Source organism: Neltuma alba, unplaced genomic scaffold (genome assembly GCF_004799145.2).
Source record: "Neltuma alba isolate B1F8T4 unplaced genomic scaffold, ASM479914v2 tig00004955_pilon, whole genome shotgun sequence".
In the NCBI taxonomy this organism is placed as follows: Eukaryota; Viridiplantae; Streptophyta; class Magnoliopsida; order Fabales; family Fabaceae; genus Neltuma; species Neltuma alba.
This window is the reverse complement of record NW_021633928.1, coordinates 23,586-47,572: the sequence shown is the minus strand read 5'-3', so window position 1 is coordinate 47,572 and position 23,987 is coordinate 23,586. Positions and strand designations below refer to the sequence as shown.

General features: G+C 30.9%; 1 protein-coding gene across 1 annotated transcript; it reads right to left on the bottom strand.

The window, feature by feature from the left end:
- Window positions 1-8,088: 8,088 nt before the first annotated feature.
- LOC114746391 (ABC transporter C family member 8-like) lies at window positions 8,089-15,195 on the bottom strand. The gene is given in 13 exon segments (XM_028934610.1): window positions 8,089-8,162; window positions 8,732-8,824; window positions 9,079-9,318; window positions 9,689-9,752; window positions 9,880-10,185; window positions 10,308-10,522; window positions 10,626-10,920; window positions 11,011-11,175; window positions 11,273-11,983; window positions 12,077-12,397; window positions 12,992-14,916; window positions 14,919-14,939; window positions 15,171-15,195. Coding segments are annotated over 13 exon segments (4,455 nt in total).
- Window positions 15,196-23,987: the final 8,792 nt, after the last annotated feature.

The following is a 23,987-nucleotide window of genomic DNA, read 5'->3' as shown; positions in this document are numbered from 1 at the left end:
TTTAGGGTAATGAATACATTATGAATAAGATTATGCTATTGAAGAAGTGTGAACGCAATCAAGAAGTAATATTAGAGTGCTAAATACTATTTTCCAATATTCTCTCTATTAGAAAAGTCCCATATTACTTATTCTTTTTGCTTTTTTGGTCGAACATATCACTTATTACTTCTGTTATGAAAATGAAAACACATGCACGTCACTTCTTAAGGTTCTGAAAATAATGTTTTCATCAAAAATATTTTTAAAAAAATCTTTTAATGTCAATTTTTTATGTTGAAAATTAAAACTCCATAAATGAAAAGGTGAAAAACGTTATGGTGAAAACGTTAAACTGTAGATTTTTCGTTAAGGAAAAAGGAAAATAAATTATAAAGTCACATCAAGAAAACAAGTGGTCCGCAGTCCCCACACACACATATTGTGATTTTGTCTTACTCCGATCCAAATGAATTCTGCTTTATGTTCAACATCTATTTTTCCGTAGTGGGAAATGAATTCATTTCTCGAACAAGACTGTAAATTAAATGAACCAGGTTAACCAAAAAAAAAAAAAAAGTAGCTACATTGTAGCAACAAAACAAAAGACTGGACAAGTAGTTCAGGATTTGTTTGTTTTTGTTTTTATGTTTTTAGAATAAATTTTTAAAACAAATTTTAAAAATAAAAATTAAAAAGATATGTTTGGATAATTAGTCTAAAAAATTAAATTTAAAAACAAAGAAACATAAAAAAACTTATTTGAAACCATTGTTCTTAAATTAAATTAGAGAATTAATAGAGTGCGAGAAATAAGGCAGAGAGTGCAATAAGAAAGAATTGAGAGATTGATAAATGCGCAAGAAATAAAGTGGGAAGCGTGACCATGAATAAAGCGAAGAATTAAAAATAACAAAAGAAAAAATATAAAACAATTACACTTAATTAAAATTTAACAACCACACAAATTTTTTATTTTTTAAAAAATAAAGAATTATTTTCAAAACAAGAAAATAAACAGCCCTTAGCATCAAATGCTCCCTTTTTTCCTCCCTTTCTTCGTGTCAGCATTTATTTTCAGCAACTTTTTTTTTTTTAAAAATTTCATTAAGTCTACTCATAACTTGAAGAATGAAGTTATTACTTTTTTTTTAATCAATCGTAGGAACTAAGTTTTTTCAAAACCTCTAAAAATGGGGTTAAAAGATATTTTTCTCTTAAACTATTCTTTAAGAAAGACTGGATATTTCAAACTACTCCTTCGGTCCTTAATATAGGATCCAATTCTTGAGTTGGTTTTGGTCCTAAATGTAAGACCCATTTCTCATATTTATTAATGTTCTCTAAATTACCCCTATAGATACTCCCTTAACCATAATCAAGTAGAGGAGGGAGAAAGGGTATTAAGAAAGATGATTATGGTGTTTTAAAAAAAAATGTGTTACTTTTCTTATAATTAATTAACTTACCTAACTTTCTTAATCTAATCAAATTAGTTAAATAGATCTTATATTAAGGACCAGAGGAGTATTAATTAAGTACTGCAATGTCCTTTTAAACATTAAACATAGCAATATGGCCCTTAACATGACTTTGACTATCAAATATTTTGTTTGACCTAAAATGTACATGTGTAATTCATAATGGATTAAAAAACTCAAATTAAATACTTTTTTAAAAGTTTATGAATAAAGTTCAATTATTGATTGCAGTTTTATTCCTAAATAAGTTTTTAAAAAAGCTACTTTAATTGTTTGAAAAAAAAAAAAAAGCTACTTTAATGGTTATAGCTGACCTTGGTTGCAGGACAAGTCACATTGCCATTTAAAACCATTTGAAACAGAGAACATGGCACACCTTAGGGTACCCCATACTTTTGGGGAAAAAAAAAATATAAACACAAATTACCTTTTAACCCTTTTAAAATCAATATATTGAAACGAAATACATATCTTCCCCCCCCCCCCTCCTCATCATTATCTAATGACGATCTTTCTAAAAGAGGGATTGTCAAGGGAAGGTGGCCCGTCTCACTCATGTCGTCTCCCACCTCACTCTTTCTTGGTGATGATTCCAAATACATAATGCTTGTCGTTTTCGTATTTATAAAATTAAACATCCAAATCCCATTTAATAAATACTTCGACTACATTATATATAAATTTATATATTTATCAATAATTTTTAACTTTTAAAACTTTAAAATAAATTCCAATAAATTTGTACATTATCTATGCAAATAATTTTCCTGCCGTTATTTCATCTCTTATTTCATTAAAATAATATAATATGACAGAAAGTAAGAGTCATCTTCATGCAATTTGAAGTTTAAGAGGATATTCATATAAAATAATATTTAAAAAGTATTTGATCAATAAGATGTTATATGATTGATAGTTTATGGGATTTTTTTATCAATTACTACCTCCCATATTAAATATATAAGATATAGTTTATAGTCAATTTGCACTATAAAAATTCTTTTACCTAAATTTAGACTATAAATAAGATATTATATTTAAGACTGGTAATAGTATTAATTTTTGCAAACTTCTCATTATTACGTTCGGTTAGTGATTTATTTATTAAATAAATGGGAGGAAGATTAAAGTAAGACGAAGATAAGCAAACAACACATGACCAAATGAATTTTCAATTCTTATACTACTTGGTTTTTAATATAGGAGCTAGCTAGTTTAAAGGTTGGAGTTATTTCTAAATATAAGAATTTTATTCATTTTTATCTGATATTTATCATTTTCTTAACTAATTTGCGTAACTTATAAATTGAGACCTAATATAATATTATATAAGGATATTTTAGGACGATCATGTCACATTTGTATTAATTTATTTGGTTGTCTTTACTGTTTAAATGAGTTAAGTAATTTTTATATTAAAAATTGGAGATAGCAGCTTTAGTGAAGCCTATAATCAATCAATTCCCACCTTGCATGATTGGGGTGGGCAATGATGATAAATCTTCTTTTCATTAAAAAAATCATAAGCACTAAGAAAACTTTGCCGGCCATATATAAGCTCTTGACACACCATAATGGGTAACCTTGGATTTGAAATCTTTTGTCTTTCGTGTTCTTTTCCTGTCAAATGCTTATCCGGTCTTATATTGAGGATTAGGTGAGTATAACAAATTAATCAATACTAAATTAGGTTGGGTGGATCTGATAATGATTGGTAGAGACTTTTATTCTTAAGTAAGTGATTAATATCACAACAACTTTTATATAATATATATACACACAAACACAAAAAGGTCAAATAATTGTTTAACTCCGCACGAGAGTAGACAATCTTTTTAAGAAAGGTTAAAATTTGAAGGCGGACGTCTTGTGTTACTATTGTTTTCCTTAGTCACGATGAAACTCAAACCTTCAAACTGAAAAATGACAATATTCCGATCCTCTTCTTTTTTGCATCTCTTACCTAAAACTTGTGTTGGATTACTAAAGTTGTACAAGCTTTCTGTGTATTCTTGAACTACATTAATGTTGTCTCTTATAAGAAAAATTTGCTCAATGATCTGGTCAGCCGCTCTCATCTGAGTAGTTTCAATATTTTTCTAGTTACTCTTTTTTTCAAAACTGATGTTTGATTAATTCCCCATTTCCTAACCTCTTCAATGCCTAACTTAATTGTATGACTTTTTTTATTTTATAAAATTGATCTTTTTATTTAAAAAAAAGTCAAATAGTTATGACGTAAACTTGTGTTTGTGCTGAGTACAATTATATTCGGTTAATTATTTCCTGACGTACGTAGTCCATCCGACCCGCTATATACAACATTCAATTTTTAACATATCGTTAGTTCTTTTAAGAAAATCTCAAAAAATAGACCCTTAAAATTATGAAATTATGAAATGAGTACTTAAACTAACAAAATTGCAGTCAACAATCGGGCCTTAAACATGAATTATGAAATGTTGAATTAAATAAAACTAGAATGTCCTTCTTATTCTCTTTCCTCCATCATCCCATCTCCTTCTCTTTCCTCTTCCTCTTCCTCTTCCTCTCTTTGTCCTTCTCTTTTCTCTTATTTTACAATAATTGCCCAGCAAAGTCATAAGCCATGATATTCCGCATAAGCCGCAAAGTCATAAGCCAGGGCCTTAACATGCAAAGCCAAATCCCCCTCCTCCTTTCTTTTCATGTTCGTTACGGAAAATGAAGGAAATTGATTGGATCATGTTTGTGAACTTTCAATAGATAAACGTACTGGTGTAACCACTTTGTCTCTCGCATCATCCCCTACTGTACTAATTCTTTATTTGCTCATCATTTCCGAGCTGCAGTGTGCCCCGGAGATGTGATAGTAAAATTTATTTTGCTCGCCTTGTCTGAATCTGTTGTTCCTTTTATGAGGCAAACTTCTCTTGCAAAGGTTCCTACAATTGCTTGATTTTCACCTGCTTCAAGATTCCTCAACCATCAACATATTCTTTTATGTAACTTCTCTTGAAGAGGTTCCTACAATATTTTCTTTCTCACTAGTTTCGATAGACCCTTGCTATGCTCGGATAAGAAAGTAAAAAATTTCTAAGTTCAAATTTGATTATACTACCTTTGGTGCTTAATATAAGACCTTGTTTGACTTTTATTTTGGTCCTAAATATAAGATCCTAATGCACTTTGCCTCTCATATTTATGCATTTTTTTCTAAAATAGTCCTTCTAATGATGGTAGTTATATCCAATACACTTGATTAAGGATATTTTAGGAAAGACAGCACTGTTTATTACAAATAACTAATTTAACTTATTTTCTTAATCTCTTCAAATTAGTCAATTAGCTCTTATAATTAGAATCGAAGGTAGTATGTAATATCCTAAAGGAATAGTTGCTGTCAAACACACACTGGTTTTTGTTATTAGTGATATTATTGTTATTATTTTTCAATGAAGACTTGTTTTTAGCAACTAAATTATAAAAATTGACATTAACTTAAGTTTTAGCAAAAATTGGCTTTATTTTTACAATTTAATTGTAAATGATAAGTCTAATATGAAAAATAATAAGCGTTGAAGAACTATTTACATTATCTTATGTTTTAATAGAAATTGATATTATTTTCATAATTTAGTTGTTAATAACAAGTCTAGTATGAGAAATAATAAGTGTTGAAAAGGTATTTACATTAACTTAAATTTTAGTATAAATTGACTATATTTCCACAATTTAGTTGCTAATGACAAGTCTAATATGAAAAATAATAATGTTGAAAAGCTTATTCATATTAAGTTAAATTTTAGCATAAATTGGCATTCTTTTCATAATTTAGTTGCCAATAACAAGTCTAGCATAGGAAATAACAAGGATTGAAAAGTTATTCACATTAACTTAAGTTTTAACAGAAATTGATATTATTTTCACAATTTAATTGATACTAACAAGTCCGGCATGCCAAATAATAAGTTGTGAATGTCATATTGCTAATTTAGTTTTAGCTAAGTTTGTTGAACAAGATTCTCAAATTATATTTATTTGAGTTAGACATATCTATTCTAACGACCGAACTAATGCTCTCGACATAAATTTTTTGCTAAAAATAATATGAATTTGTGTGTGCAACTGGCTATATATATATATATATATATATATCATTTTAGGAATACATATAAATGATCATTAACAATTAATAATTATGCTGGCTAATTATTAGTACAAAGTCAATATATTAAAGGGTTAAGGTGCGCCAGCACCCCGAACTATTTACCCAGGTGCGTCTAGTGGCCTAAAGTAATTTTGGGTGCATCCAATATCCTAAACTAATTAAAATGGTGCGTCCATATCTCAGGCTAACAGAAATATTATATTTAACTATTACTTTCCTGACTCAGCTTAAAGTTGACCCTATATTCTACATGGCAAACACATGGGCACCTCATGTGTATTATTCTTACTCAAAGCCAATTTATTTAGAAGAAGAGGAAGGAAATAAATTCAATTTTGAGTAAGAATAATACATATCAAATGTCCATATGTCTGCCATTTAGAATATCTGGGGTCAACTTTAAGCTGAGTCAAGAAAGTAACAGTTAAACATAACATTTTGTTAGCTTGGGATATGGACGCACCATTTTAATAGTTTAAGATACTGGATGCACCTAAAATTATTTTAAACTACTGGACACACTTGGATAAATAGTTCAAGGTGCTGGGCGCACCTTAGCCCTATATTAAACTTGCACCACATTATCTACGAACTACAATTTATCCCCGTTTCATTATTCGCTGAATCAGTCTCTTTTTTTGGGCCTTTCTTCTATCGGTTGATTGTGATAGAAGCTTCAAAGTGTGATCATGTCATTGATTGAATTCATGATTGACGAACCACTACATAAGATCAGGGTGAAAATGTGACACGTAAGCCTGGACATAGGTTTTGAATATAAAAATAATTTATTGGTCTCTTGACCCAGTAAATCCATTAACTCAATTTGGTTATTCCTTTCTATTTTTAAAACCCCCAAATTCAAAACTCAAATTAATTATTCAAAATAACAAGTTAATTTTAAAATAACAAGTTAACTTTTTCAAATAAAAATAAGTACAATGTTAAAAATTATAATTTAGGTATTTAAAATAACAACTCTACAGTTAGAAATAATAACATCAACATGTCAAAAAATAGAATCCATTAAATTAAAATGCTATCATTACTCATGTCACTATTGGTACTTCTTTAGAAGTAAAATCATATATAATCTGTAAGATGTTTATTGTGCATTTTTTTTTCATTAACAGAATACGTTTTTTTTAGTTCGTATCAGATCATCATAATCTTCAAATGCATCTTAGATGGGCATGATGCAATATTTGTCTATGAACAAGGTCTTTTTTCTCGATCAAAACATCTCCTTGCAGAAAAATTTACTGTAATATTTGGGTCTGAGAAAGGGAAAGAAAATGAATAAGGAATAATGGGATATACCCTCACTTCTACAAAGAAGAGACCCAGTGAGTGCAATTACGTTCAACAGTGCTGGTAGTGGCAATCCATTGGCCCCCCACGATTTTCCAAGACATAGCCCCTCAGCCGCCACCCAATTAATCATCTCCACACGCGCATTTCGTCGAGCACTTCACATCCCATCTCTCTTCTCTTCACTTCCATTCTTCCGGATTCCTGGAGCTCTGGAAATGGCTGGGGTTGATTTTGCCTCACTCCATCATCCCACTTCGAAGTTTTCTAGCCTCTACTTGCAGAAAACCAACATCTACACCTTTGTTGTTCCAGATTCCTCGCTATCGCCATAAGAAGGGAAGAGGGAAACTTGTGGTTCCGGAGGATCCAGCTACAGGGAACCGGGAAAGGAGAGCTCCCCCCTTCTGCCCGAGTCCAAGAGTGAAGAAAGATGAAGTTGGGACATGCGAGCAAAAGATTGGGAAAAAGCAGAAGGGCTTTTTCAATCTTTTAACTAACATTTTATAGTTTTTATTTAGAACCGGGTCTCTAATAAAAATTATATAAATTCAAGAACCTAAGTCGCAATTTTATTGCTAGTAAAAAAAAAAAAGTCGCAATTTTATACATTTGAAAGTTTTTGTTTGTGATTTTTCTTTTTTATAAATTATACTTTATATTTATTTAAAAAATTTAATTCATTTTTCTAAGTAATTACATGTCCTCTTTTTTTCACTCATTAATATCTCTCTCTTTTTTCCATCCATGATCCATTATTCTTGCCATTACTGACACGTCATACATAAAAGTATATTTTAAAAAATATGCCTTCTATAAATTTATTTTTAACTAATTTTTTTATTGTCATTTGTAATTTATGTACAAGATCCCAACCCAAAAATGACCAGTATATCTTCAAATATAATTTAAATTTATATTATTAACATTAAACATAACCAATCTAAAATCTAGTGTAAAATAAGAGACACATCAGTGAAGAAACTCGGAATGTACACCACACCCACGACAACTGCATGAATGTCATAAACACGTCTTTTCATGGTGAATATAGAAGAATCACAGGTTATAGTGTAAAAAATAATAACAAATAATAATTTTCATGGAGAAATTGTTTTTACTCTGACCCTATTTGTTTTATAATAATTTTACGTTAAGTCACCTCAATTAAACATGCAATCGTCTAAAAAGAAATCCATTTTGTATAAATAAGTAATGAAAGAAAGATATATAGGGAATATGTTTCAAAACAAGATGAGGTCTAATTTAAAACAAAAGGAAAAAAGAAGAAGAACAAGATAATATACAGTGACAAAATAAAAAACAATGCGTGGGAGGAAAAGGAAAATGAAGTACTCCCCTAATTCTTAATATAAAATCTATTTAATTAATTTGATTAAATTAAAAAAGTTAGGTAAGTTAGTTAATTATAAGAAATATAACATATTTTTTCTAAAACACCATAATCATCTTCATTAATATCCCCTCTCCCTCTTCTACTTGATTATGGTTGAGAGAATATCCATAGGGGTAATTTAGAAAAAATTAATAAATATAAGAAATAGGTTTTATATTTAGAACCAAAATTAACTCAACAATCAGGTCCTATATTAAGGATAGGAGGAGTATTTCTTAATTATACATACAAATGATTAATGTTAATTTAACTTGCTTTGTGTGCATAAACTTAGATCTCCTTAATTAATTAAAGATATGAATAGAAGAAAAATAACAAATAAAGAGTGAGATTAACACATCACACTCACCCTCTATATTAATATCAATTACAAATTTGGGGGAGGTTCTTAATTATTGCGGCTGGACCAATACTCAGCAACAAGTTTGGAGAAAGAAGAGTTTGTCTCTATAAGCTTTGAAGGCTCATCATATTCCACCACTTTCCCTATATTCACACAAATAACAACGAAAGTTTGACAAAAAATATGAGAAATTAAATTTCTGATGAAAATAAGGAATGACAGAATAAGAATTTTTTAAGCATACTTTGAATCACCTATATAAATATCCAAAATTTTATTTTTATTTTTTTATTGGAGATCCTAATAACAAATAGTTAAAGAAACGTATTAAATTTAAGTTTTATTATAACAAATATCCTAGAGGTTTTTTTGGGAGAGAAGAAAAGATTCAACATACCATAAGAGAGGACCATAACCATATCGCTATCTATTACGGTTGGAACTCGATGAGCTATGGTTATAACTGTGCACCCTGCAAATTCTTGTTTGATAACTCGTTGAAGGATGACGTCTGTGGTAGAATCAATGGAAGCAGTGGCTTCATCAAGAACAAGAATCTTATTTCGCTTCAGAAGAACTCTTCCTAGGCATAAGAGCTGACGTTGTCCCACACTCCAGTTTTCACCATCATCATTTACTGTTAAAATTTTCACATCACACTAGTTTAGTTATTGGGTCTCATATCATAATTTGAGTCTTGACAAGGACTATATATATATAACTTTGACTTCTTGCATATCACTTTTGGACTAAAGCTCCTGAGGTAAAAGATCATAAGTTCAAACTACTTCTGCATAAAGGGCAGGTCTGTTTTTAAGGTGAAAAAAAAAAAAAAACCTTGTGTGAGATGAGTTAAAAATATTAATAAAACCAATCAATAGTTTTCACATAGCACATCGCGTTTCAAGCTACGTTATTCTTACAAAGCATGGTACATAGCAATCAGCTCAGAGTTGCTTATGTGTGTGTCTGAGATTGAAAGCATCAAGTTCCGGGATTAAACTCACCAGAAGAGTCCAATAGATTTGGAAGCCTGCTGATTGTTGACTTGAGCTGGCATTTCTCTAAAGCCTATAAACAAATACAGTGGACATCAAACCTGCACTTGCTATGAAGCTGATGTAGAACAATATATGTGTGTGTGTGCAGATATGTAGTCATTTTTTAAACTATAGAGGTAATTCATTAAATCATTCACCTCCCAGATTTCATTGTCAGAGTAGAGGCCAAGAGGATCCAAGTTGGTTCTAATGCTACCCCTAAAAAGAGTGGGTTCTTGAGGAATAATGCTCAGCTTCATCCTCAAATCCTTCAACCCCATTGGGAATATGCTGATCCCATCGATAAGAATATCACCTCTTGCAGGATCAACCAAGCGAAACAAAGCACTTACAAGTGTACTTTTTCCACTTCCAGTCCTCCCTACAATTCCCACTCTATTCGCTTCTTTAAACGTACAGGTAATTCCCTTAAGAACTAATGGAGCATTTGGACGATACCTTATCTGAATTCAAAATATTTATTTAAAAAAAAAAAAACATTGATCAGATTCCACCTCATACACTTAAATTATTTTTGGGGGGGGGGGGGACAGGTCTTTAAAATGATGTATAATTGTTTTGTTACCTCAAGATTTTGAAGCTCAATCCTACCCTTGGAAGGCCACGACAGTGGAGGCTTTCTGGACTCCACAATTGCAGGAGGCTCTTCTGGTATGTGAATGAACTGATTAATTCTTTCAACGGAAACAATATGATTAGATAAGTTGCAAAGCCAACGAGTCATAAAAATTTGGGTTCCTGTCAATGTCAAGGCATATGATAGAGAGAGTCCTGCAAGGCCTGCAAGCAAAATATATGCCAAGAATTTTTAGCATGTTAGTAACAGTTTAAAAGTAGGCCTTAGAATAAACTGTAAACTAATTTCTTATATTAGGAATGCTACCGGGAGACAAATATCCCTTTGGAAGAAGAACAAGCAGTAAAGCTGCTGTGAAGAGTGTAAAATTTTGAAGTGCTTCAATCCTCAAAAGTAACCACTCCAAGGACCCAGCAGAATGAAAGAATAGCTTTGCATCTGTGTCCACAAGTTTGAGGTAATTTTGGTAAAATCTGTCTATCATGTTGAAAGCTCTCATAGTCACAACTCCGAGTGATGTCTCAGCTGAGAAATTCATAATTGGAGCTTTTGTGGTTCCATTTATCCTCATTAGTTCCCTTGAAGAGGCTTGATAATAGCCCTTTAAGCCAAAAGAATTGAAGTCATCACCTTTATTTTGACAGAGTCAGAATAGGAAATCAACAAAAAGAAAATGAGGAAATGGATAAACCTGCAAGTATTTAGAAGCTATTAAGGCAGGAACTGCAACAATAAGTACTTGCCACGTGACTGAAGCCATTATCCCGATTGTTGCCAGGAGTTCAGTTCCACCAGCGGTCACAAGGTCCAAGGCATGAGGTATATCGAAGTCTAAAATACTCAAATCTGATGAAACCTGCAAGATCAATTAGCAAAAATTAATGATAATTCCCAAATGGGGGCAAACAAAGTAAATTAGGTATTCAATACAGTTGGAAATGAAGAAATCTCACACGGGTCGTAATCCTCCCTACTGGGGTTGAGTCAAAGAAGAGCATAGGAGCTTTGAAGATAGCATTAGTGAAACTAGAGAAGAAAGATGTAGAAGCTTTTAATCCAAGATAAGCACTGATGATAGACCTTGAGCACGCAAAGACAACACCTAGAAGTGAAACTATTGTGTAAACTCCAATCAAGATGACATTTGTTACATTTGGGAATTCAATGGCTAGAGCAAGCCAAAAGATTGATGTTGACTGCAGAGCAATAAAAGTCAACTGTGCTAAAATGCTCAAACCCATAAGCATTAATCCTTTAGAGAGACAAAGATAATCCCAGAATGGCTTCAAGCCAACATCACCAATCTCTTTTTCTTCTTCTTGTGTAAGTTGTACCCCAATTTGAACTTCTGTAGAAATGTTCTCCTCGCAAATATGATCCATAGTGACATGAAAGTCATGAGATTCCAGTGGCTGATTAACACCAACTGCTCCTTCAGATTCTTTTGGAATTTCAGTGTTTTTATCAGACCCTGCTATTCCTTCTCTATAGGCATTTACAAGCTGTTTAAAAGTTGTCCCTTCTATCATAAGGTCTTCATAACATCCTGATTGTGTAACTATTCCCCCCTCCATTACCAAGATTTTATCAACTTGTGCAAGAAACTCCACCTGATGAGTCACTAGAATGACAGTTTTCTCCCTTAGAGCAGTCATGACACAATCCTGTTATTACATGGTAGGAATTAAGATTAGCTCAGTGAAAAAAGGCCGATAGTTTAACACTAATACTTAGAGGACAAAAGACTTTCTCATTACATTGAACAGAATAGCAGCAGTATGCGCATCTACTGCACTGAAAGGATCATCTAAGAGGTAAATATCAGCATCATTGTATACTGCTCGAGCCAGTTGAATCCTTTGCTTTTGTCCTCCACTCAAGTTGATCCCTCGCTGACCAATTTCTGTAAGGTCACCGTGGCTAAAAGCGTTGATATCTTTATCCAAGGCGCAAACTTTGATGGCATTCTCATATCTGGTTTTTTCCATTGGCTTGCTGAAGAGTATGTTATCGCGTATTGTTCCGCTTTGAATCCAAGATGTTTGAGAAACATAGGCTAGGTTTCCACCCACTTTAACCTATTGTTAATCACCAAGATGACATAAAGTAAACTGTTTTGAGTATTTCAAACTAAAATGGCGTCAATTTCATTTAAAGTTAAGGAGAGCTACCCCCCCCCCCCCCAAAATCTAGTTTATGAGGAGTTTGATACAATTGATTTGAACTTTAAAAGAGTTACACATCAAAAGCAAGCTCATGAGATTAGGTAGCTCAAATAATCATCAAGAAAAGATAAAGTGAACTGTTTCAAGTATTTGAAATTAAAATGGCATGACTTTTATCTAAAGTTTGGGTGAACTACGCCCCAAAAGCAAGCTCATGAAAAGTTTAATGCAATTGATATGAACTTTGAAAGAGCTAAACCTCATAAGTAAGCTCATGAGATTGGGTAGCTCAATAGTCAATATCCTCATAGACATCACTTTAAAATGCATTATTAAATGACAAAATAAAATGTTCTGATGCTATGAATATCAACTTAGCGATACCCTGTACATCCCAAAATTAGAGAGCGTATATGTTCCAAATTTGAATAACATACTCCAATATGGATCTCATCTAGGAAAAGTGTCATAACAAATTAAACTGAACATTTCGTATTATAAACTCACAGTTCCTGAAATTTTGGGTATCTCGCCAAGCACTGCATGTATGAGGGATGATTTTCCAGCTCCAACTGGTCCACACACTGCAATTTTCTCCCCCCGTTTGATTTCTACATTCAAATTTGTCAAAGTTGGAGACATTGACTCCAGATCCCAACTGAAGTTTCCACCTTGAATTTCCACACCATTAACTGGGCTTTGCGTTGAATTCCTTCCAATATCTCCATCTTCTAGTTCTTCATCAAGCAAAAACGTGTTGAGACGATCAAAAGAGACCTTAACTTGGATCAGCACAGAAATAGCCTCTGGGATCATTCTAATAGGTTCACCCATGCTCCTCAAAGTTGCAAGAACCGTGAAAATGGTTCCTGCATTCAAGGGGGCACTCTGGAAAACAGAACATCCTAGGAAGATCACAGATGAAACAATGGTAGGAGAAATCCAATAGGTCGCCGCCCCGTAAGCTTTCAAAAATTGTGCCTTAGACAGAAATTTGAATTCTTTCGCACGAAGGGTTTCAACCAAAGTCCTGAACTTTTCCTCCCAAGATTGCAACTTTATGATTTTCATATTATTTAGCATCTCTGAAGTTGACCTTAGACGTTCATCTTGGGCAACCATAAATGCTGACTGACATTTTCGAAGAATATTTGCAAAGGGTATATCAAGAAGGCTACATATGACAAGAGGGGCTAGACCTGGAAGAGCACCAATGCCGACAATACCAAATAGGATCCCAATGCCTAGAAAAAGTTGTAATGAATAAGTCCATGTGCTATGAAACCACCATGGAAATTCTCCCATTCTATAAGCATCAACTGCTATGTAATTTACTATTTCCCCTGTTGAGTGTCTTCTTCTGGCTGCACTTGAAAGCTTCAACTGCTTGTCATAGACTGCCACCATTAGAGCTGATCTCATTCTCATTCCCAACCTTCTTGAGTGAAAATGCCAGTGTCTTTGAGGCAAAGATTCAATGACCTTACAGATAAACAGGCAACCCAGTATGGCAAGACCCTCTTTTAGATCTTCCTCTTTACTATTTGAATAGTTCACAAAAGCATAAAGTAATAAAGGAGAAACTACTACAGCAATTGTCCTGGGCAATGCCCAGATTGCTATAAGAAAGTTCTCTTTCAGGTAAACTCTTGATATACACCAAATAATCAAGTTCTTGGTATTACTATTTTTGCTTCTATCTCTTAAAGAGGAATTCCATGCATGAGAAAAAATTTTATAGGCTAAAGCAGCTTCGTCTTCAGAAACAAGAGATGGGATATCTTCAAGAGCTAGTGGCTTGGAGTAGCCCAAACTCAGTAAGGGATTAATCCAAGAGAAAGTCAATTTTCTGAGAAAAGTGGCATGAGAAATTTTTATTTTTTTGTTTTCAGCCTTTTGATTTTGACCTAAAAGAGGCTCTGAAACAGTGGGATTTTGGATTCTCTGAGGAATAAAATAAAGGCTTCTGAATGCACAGAAAATGAGTAGAAACTGTGCTGGCCATTTAACCATATCAAATGTTTGAATTTTATGCTCTTTGTACAGAATCTCAATATTGAGAGCTGAAACAAGTATGCATGAAGAAGCCCACCAAACAGAGTTTAGAATTTTAATACATTTTGATCTCTGAACAAGCAAGGAGATTGTTAAAGAAATCCACACTAGTCCACGGAAAAAATAAACCAACCACCCCAACTTCCTAAGATCTTCAGGTTTGGCTATAAGATTCCACACTCCGTTACTAAAATATGCAATGCTTATAAGGGCACAATAGACTGAGGCAGCTAAAGAAACCCATCCCTTTCTGTGGAAGTCATTTGCGTACTTTTTTCTGATCAAACTGCTAAGAAAAGATATGTAAAAAGCACAGACAAATAGTATATTCATAGCGTCAATGATGCTCCTCTGAGTGCAGAAGGAAGTGAAATCTTGAGACAAATCCATGAGAAATCCCCTGTACATTCAATCAAAAGTATGTGTTGTCACATTTTCAACGTGAGAAGGCATAGTCTTAATTTAAAGGAGAGCAATCTTTCCTTTTATGACACACATCAAACACATTACAAACATGACACTCTTCAAGAATATCATTGTGAGAAAAGAAGTGACAACCCATCAAACCTTTATAGAAGCAAATAGAATCTGCTAAAGCTATATAAAGGCAATAAGTTAACAACCAGCTAACCTTTTGAACTCGCTACGTTGGCCATTTTTGGAGCTTCAATGGTCTGATCTTTTTGCATATCTCTGGAGTTTCAACGAGGGTTAACAGGAGGACTTGCCCCTAAGGTAGTGGCTTAAAAATGATATCTTTTAATCAGATCACAAAGCTTATAAACAAGATGTTTTCAATAGGTGCTGCAATACCCTGACGATTTTGTTTTTATATTCCCATGTGAAAGGACAGATAACAATAGTAAATGCTTCGAGGAATTTTTCTAGGCATTAAATAATCCATCTTGTATTTTTATTACGTAGAAGCGCTTGTCAAATAACGACAAAATTCCTTTTTAGAAATCTGGTGCAAGCAATCTTGTCCCTTGTTCTAAGCTTATGATTATAGTTTTGTCTAGTGGTATCTCCAAGTCAGACCTAGGGAAAAATACAAGCAAGTATATATATCATATATATATATATATATATATATAATAATATAGTATCATCCATTGCTGAAAATTTGAACACCGTTTAAGGTCACTCAAAGGACGTAAAACCTTATCTATTTCTGATGATGACATAGAAATCCTACTCATGGAATAATAATAAAATGACAGAAACCATCGTAATGAAAGCGAATAATAAATGTTTAAAGGTGACAACTTATTCAAGGCCGTTAATTTTTTATCTATGGAGCTACACATTGTATTTAAGCTTCATTATTTCTTCTTTCTTTTTTTTCACTTCATAGGTTTAGTGGGGATATGGTGTTTCTTAATTGTCAAGTTCATGAAATCATATTTGAAGCGATATATTATCATCAATCAATCAAGCAATATATCTCTAATCTTTTACTTTGATGATTTCAGCGTAGTGAATTTCTACAGTAAATCAAACAATGAATTCTACAGTATTTAATGTTTAATTGAGTAGTTTTTGGCAGGGTTGTTATCAGCATGTGCGTTGCGGGATGACATAAGATTATTTGATTATTTGTATAAGAAAGTTAGTTAAATTAATTATTTATAATAAGTGGATTTTTTTCTTTCTTAAATTATACTTATTAATCATGTGCATTGAAATTACCGTTAATGAAAACTCTTTAATGTGCGTAATCACTATAGGAATTATTTAGAGACAAAATGAATAAATATGAGCTACAAAATGAATTTGAGTATTATATTTAAAATTAAATTGAATTTTTAACTAGTTCTTACATTAAGGATCAGAGTTGTATGTATATATTTGTGCCAAATCCATATGCCTTTTTTGTTTTTTTAATCTAGTACACATGAGCTCAGCTGAGTTGGAAGCCACAGTTATAATTTTTAATAGTGTGAAGTAATATTTCTCTAGTTGATGACTCAAAATAAAATTATACATCCATCCATGGTATTGTTAATTAATTAATTAATGTATTATTAATTAATTAATTATTATATCTTAACCTACGATGTACTCGTCTTGACGTGTTAACAAATAATCCTCTTTATTTATTAAAAAATCTCAACGTGTAACCTAATTAACCTGCTTCAAATTCAATAATATTAATCACAATTTTATTTATATTCCCTTTGTTTTCTTCATCACAACACAACCATGACACAATTATAGTGGGTTGACTACTTCAAAATATTCTTACATTAATGATAATAATGCTTATTATTCTGAAGAAATATGTTGCAAAATTAACTAAACTTGATTTAGCTACCATGCTTTGATGTTTATGATTAATTAACTTTTGTAGAGTAGTATACTAGTGTAGTATAACTGTACAAGTCATCATATTGAATAATCTTGATAAATGTAATAAATGATGGTTGAAAATTATTGTAATATATTAAACCTTAGAAATCGGGAAGCATTTATGACAGATCCACAGGTAATTTATGGGAAGAAAAATAATTAGACCAACTCGCCAACTTGTGGATAAATTCTTACATGCTCCGGATACACCACGTCATCTGTGTATTGTCCAATAAAAGTATGCCACATCAGATTTATTTAATCTTATGTGTCATCAATATTTCTCTCCTCTCCTCATTTATATCACCAAACATTCAAATTATTTTAATAATTTGTCCTTAATGACGTTGACCCTTATAAATAAAGACTGAACTGAATCTCTCAGCTATTACGTCAAGTCCTACCCTTAAAAGAAGTCATTTTTATAACAAATAATACTTCATTTGATAAGCATGATCTCTACCAGTAATTAATAGATAAATAAACCAATAATCGTGATCAACTATATTGTTAAAAATTTGTACTACTCAATTCATTTAAAAAACAAGTCAAATATGACATTATGAGATTCGAATCTATTTAATTAATAAGATTTGGATAATGCTTTGATTAGAATTTGGATATACTCTTCTAATCCTATTTATAAGTCACTTCAAGTATATTTCACACAGACCAAGAAAAACTTTAAATTTCATTAACTCTCATTTAAAATTTAACGACTTTCCAACTTTATTCTTATTTAATATATAATATACCTCATATAAACAAAACCACACACTATTTTTATTGAGAACTGAGTTGCATCAACTCACAACTAAGTTATTAAGTTATAAATAAATTAAACTTTGAATGATTAAAAGATTAACTTTTTTTTACTTTTATCCACTCTCTTTCATAAGCAATATATACCAGAAATCATTTTATTCTGTACGCAAAAATCAAAACAACGCAGCAACAAAGATGAAGAAAGATTCCCGTTCATCACAAAGGCGGAAAAAAAGGTTGTTATTAAAATCTATATTTATAATATTAGTGATAATATTATCTTCAAGTTCTCTCTCTACCAAAAAAAATTATCTACTTTTTTTTGGACACAAGAGAATTATCTTCTAGTTTTGACTTTTGATGATGACATAGGAATCTTACATCACTCGTGGAATAATAATGATGGAAAACAACGTAATGAAAGCGACAAATAAATGTTTATTTTTTCATTTTTGAAAAAAAAATGTATATACTTCTCCTGTCCTTAATATAAGACCCATTTAACTAATTTGATTAGATTAAGAAAGTTAGGTAAGTTGGTTAATTATAAGAAAAGTGACACATTTTTCCTAAAACACCATAATCATCTTTCTTAATACCCCATCTCCCTCTTCTATTTGATTATGGTTGAGGAAGTATCCATAAGAGTAATTTAGAGAAAATTGATAAATATAATAAATGGATCTTATATTTAGGACCAAAACCAACTCAATAATTGGGTCCTATATTAAGGACCGGAGGAGTACCTAGTAAAACAAAAGATACATGATTAGAAATTCCTAGACAAGCAAGAAACAGGAGAATTCTTGTCCCTTAAAATACATTCCTAGACATGGGAAACTACAAACACCTTAATCTACAAATCGAAGCCTCTTATGGTCACCCATTTTAATGAAAGACTTTTCCCAATCGTTTACCAAAAAAAAAAATTCGGATTCTGAATGTAAAACTTATTTTATAGTATAAATTATATTATAAAATGAGTTTTAAATTAAAACAGAAGGAGTAATAAATAAGAAAGCAGATAAATCCCTGCTAAAATTGTAAAATCGAGATGAGGAAATCCAAATTATCAAATGACACTTAAAATAATTATGACCATTTGGGAATTAAGTTTTAATTTGGAGTTTGATGATCTTAATATGGCACCTGGAGAGCTAAAGCCTAAATGTGTGGGCTTGTGAAATAAATTAGTTTTTGGGCCCTATTGAGGCCCAATTATGAAATGAACAACCACACCAAACACGTAGGAAGTGCAATTACAGACCTGTAGTTTGACTCCTTTTGGAGCTTCCATTTTTCACAATATTTTGTTCAATGTTATTAAAACAAATTGTGATGTGTTTATATTAATAATAAAGAATTAATAGTAATTATGCATAGTGATTTAAATTGGCTACCCTCAGAGTTTACCAGGACAAATAAAGTCATGAATTTATTAAAAGTAATAACTTTTTGTGACCAGTATCAAAAAGAAATGATAGTTTTTTTGTTAAATCATAACGGTAATAATATTGAGATTATTATTATTATTATTATTATTATTAATTATTAAATAAACTTGAAATGTCCTTTAGGGGCGTGAAAAGTCAACAAAGATGAAAAATGAGAGGGAATAATAATTTTTTTAAAAAAAACAGTTGGACAGGTGAGGCTATGATTGCAGACTTTGTTTTTTGAGGAGGTTATTATTTTGAGTTCAGATGGAAATCCGTCTCGTTACCACAAAAGCCAATCAGAGTTTGAAATACAGCACATAATAGTGCAATGAGTAGAAAGATCTGATCCAAAAAACAAATTTTAAAATGAGGGGAAAAATCAACAGTGGTTAATCATAAGCAGCTCTTTTTGTGAATTCCATGGACGTAATCATTATATTATTCTTTCAAAAATATGCTGATGGATAATCATTGCTTCGTCTCCCCGTTTATACTTATAGGACATATTTTACAATATTCTCTTGATAATATTATTTCCCTAGTTCTATTTATATATATTTTTAGTCTTATTTACAAGGTACTAAAATTTTTTTTAATATAAATCTATAATTTTACTTTTTACTTATTATTATGTTGATTTTGTTTATATGAAATATATTGTATATTAAATAGAGATAAAATTAAAAAGTTATTAAATTTTAAATAAGAGTTAATGAAGTTTAAGATTTTATTTGATCCATACAAAGACTAGATGAGTAAAAGCTAAGAATACGCATTTTTCTGGTGAAATATCACATCTGATTTAATACATTAATGAGAGTCCATTCCGATTTAACCATGTGAAATAGAATCCCACTTAAATTGTTTAGGCATATAAAATAATATACAAGGAGTATAAAACAATCCACCAATGTTTATTTGTTTTTTCCCTCCTTCCAAACAGCGACAATTTTATTTTAACGAAGTTAAAGGTACAGATGACGATTGGTATCCTTTGCACCTGCTCGTATAGAGCAGGTGAGCATTAACCATCCAAGAAAGTCATCAGGTACAAGAGTGTCTCTTGGAATACAGATTTCATAATACGTTTAATTATTCTTTTTTTTTGTCATAATTGCTCTTATTAACGTATTAGAAATGATTTATAAATAGAATGAGTACATGACAACCAACATGAAATTTAATGTTTATTTAGCATGGAATGATAAATGTCAAAAGTGTAGTATTGAACAAGATGAAAAGTGGGGGGCAAGGGGGGGGTGTGAAGCGGGAACAAAAACCTTGGGTCAAGAGATTCAGATGGCCCCTACCCGTGAGAGCTTCAATTATTGAGATTATTGACATGCATGCACTTCACTTTACCTCACTTCTGGCCTTAACTCTTATTTAAAAAATATATATTTTTCAACCCTTTTTTTAAAAAAATATGGCAGTGAAAAATAGTTGGTTCATTCCATGTTTAAAGGAGGTCAGACTGAGATGGTCAGGTAAGGGCTCCTCCTCACCTCTTTTTGTTTCCTTCTAACTTTAGGTTCCGAAAATTCTGCAAATTGTTCTTTTTTTTTTTCATTTTCTGAGGAGAAAAACTTTTGCCAAATTTTTGAAAGCTGTAGTGACTTTGATAATAGTACTACCTTCGGTCCTAATTATAAAAGCTAGTTAACTAATTTGAGGAGATTAACAAAAGAAGTTAAGTTAGTTATTTGTAATAAATATGTGTTGTCTTTCCTAAAATATCCTTACTAATCAAGTGTATTGGTTAGAACTACCATTGTTAAAAAGACTATCTTTAAAAAAAATGTATAAATACGAGAGATAAAATGGATTGGGATTTTATATTTATGACCAAAATAAAAGTCAAACAAGGTATTATATTAAAAATCAGAGGTAGTAATGATTTTGATAAAAGTTGACTATAATTTCAATAACTAGTTCCTTGATATAATACTACAAGAATCTTGATCCAGATTGATCATAATTTTACAAAGTTAAAACTATGTTTTCTCTATTTATTTTAACTTATTTATCCAGTCTAATTTTAGTGCCAGTGAAAAATATGATTTAGTAATTGAAAATTAAGAAACTCATCCTAAATTGGTGGTTAGCTAGGGTTGGATAATTCCAATTTCTAACTAGCACTTTTACTTAGATTCCTTGAAATGAGCTGCAAGTTTCTCGTTAGAAAATATTTACGTTCATATTCTTTTCTTTTTTTTGGGTTTTCATTTTTATTCTTGGCACATAAATAATAAAGAGAAATGATGGTCAAATATCTCAATGCAGCGAAGCATGGCAGCGGCTCGTTGGGGGGATCTCTGGGGACAAGCGAGGCCCAGTGCCATTAATGATCTTCTCCTCTCAAAATCCTCACTTGTTTGTCCACATTCATGGTTTCCTCATTCTGCACTTCTATATTAGGAAAAACTAATTTTTAAGTTTATACAGTTTTATTTTACCTGATTTTTAACACAGATCTTTATATAATTTTTTACTAGGTACTTGTAATTTCACTTGCTTCTAATCAAGTTCTTCTGCATTTTTTTTTATCAAATCATTAACATTTCATCACATTTTTAATTAACTACCTATAGTTTCAAGTTACTGGTAAAACTACATGACTTGTAGATCATGAACATCAAACATTTGAATTTATCAGTATACAGTAATACGATGACTATATATGATTATAAAATCTAAAAAGTTACTAATGGCTTGCCATGAATATTGCAATTCATCCCAAAAAAAAAAACTCAGAAATACTGAGCTTGTTTAGTTTCTTGTTCTAAAAACAGTTTTTTATTTTTATAAACAAAAATTAAAAAGGCTTATTTGGTACTTTGTTTTTAGTTAGTTGTTTTGAAAAACAAAAAAAAGACAGTGATATATTTTTAAAAACTAAAAAACCAAAATAATTTTTAGATTTTTTTATTTCTGTTTTTATTTTTTATTTTTATTTTGAAAAATTAAAGAAACTTTCTTCTCTTCTTACCTGCCACCCACCACATATCACCTTGGGCAAAGACCATTGCTTGTCAAATACTCCTCCGGTCCTTAATATAAAACCCATTTAACTAATTTGATTAGATTAAAGAAGTTAGATAAGTTAGTTAATTATAAGAAATGTGACATGTTTTTCCTAAAATATTATAATCATCTTTTTTAATACCTCATTTTCTTCTTCTACTTGATTATGGTTGAAGGAGTATCCATAGGGGTAATTTAGAGAAAATTGATAAATATGAGAAATGGGTCTTATATTTAGGACCAAAATCAACTCACCAATTGGGTCCTATATTAAGGACCGGAGGAGTATGATTTTTTGTATATTTTTGTTTCAAGTGTGATTTTTAAAATAATTATCCAAACATTTTTTAAGTTTTTATTTTCAAAGATTATTTAAGAAATAGTTTTATAAAATTGTTTTAGAAAAAAGAAAACCAAAAACATAAACAAACAATCCCATAATATATAACATTTATGATTTCTCAAGAGAATTCGGTGAATTAGAAATTTCTGCCAGCTCGGTTCCAAAAAGAACAAACAAGCGCAAATTTAGTGAGATTGTGATTGTCCCTTTATCAACATACTCTTTTTCTTATATCAAACAAAAAAAAAAAGGATAAAAGAGAGTATAGAAAGAAGGAAAATAGTATTAATTTTCACTCTTAACGAAACATTTTGTTCAAAAGTTTTATTTCTTCTTTTGATATAATGGACTCCCTTTCTTGATTTCCCACCATTAATTTTGTGATTTGCATGATTTTTTTTTCTCGCCAAAATGATTTGCATTATTTGATATTTTCGTTCAATATATATACTCCAATTCATAAGATATTTTCAATATGCTTCACTTTGATGAACCAAAAAATAATAATTTAATATATAATATAATGATACGCATGAAAATTTTTAAAAACTAACATGTATTACAATTAAGTTTTAATCTTTAAAAATTAGTTAAATAAATTTTATATGAAGTACTGAACATATAATCATTGGTTTAAAAATGAAATGCATGGGTGGGCACACCGGATTAATTTATAACTCCGTGGCTCGAGTTTTCAGGAGGCCCAGTGTCCAGGAAGATTCACACCTGCCTATGAACATTATATTATTTATAATATCGTTGAAAATTAAATGAGGAGGTTTGTCTTTTCTGAGTGAGTTTGTTTATTAAATAATTAAATAATTAATTACAGATAGACATAGACCAGTAATTCTGAAAAACCTGAAGTCTGGACATGCATGCACGATGAGGCATGCCATCCCTTTGCAGAGTGCTTCATATTACATATTTTAATTAATTTTTTTTGGCCCGATTATTGTAGTACTCCTACTTATTCTTATGATAAGCTTTAAATAACTAATTCGGATAACAAATCATTAATTAAAATTAGTTAAAAACAATAAATAGATTTAAAATATAATTTTGTTTTCAATTATGTTCTTATAATAAATGAAAAAGAATAAAAGAAAATGTGTAGAAAAATATGATAAGAGAGAGTATGATAAAGGAGAGAGAATAAATAATTAAGAACAAAATCAGAAAAAAAATTAAATATTAAGACAAATTTCAAATTAAAGCTTATAAAATACTACTTCTAGTCTTAATTATAAGATCTCTTTTATAGTCTACAAATAATATCTTATAATTAGGATCGGAGGTAATAGTTCACATATTTTCCCTATTTTGAAGTTTATAAATACGACAAGATAGAGTATCTTAATTTAAAAATGAGTCTTTTAAATTCCACCCCAGACATAGTTAATTAATGGCTGATTAACCCCTCATTCTATATTTAAATTCAGAGACAAAACAGACAAGGTTGTCTTGTCGTACGTATTAAATGGCAATAATTATAAACTTACACGGAACCTTTTTTTAAGCCCAAATA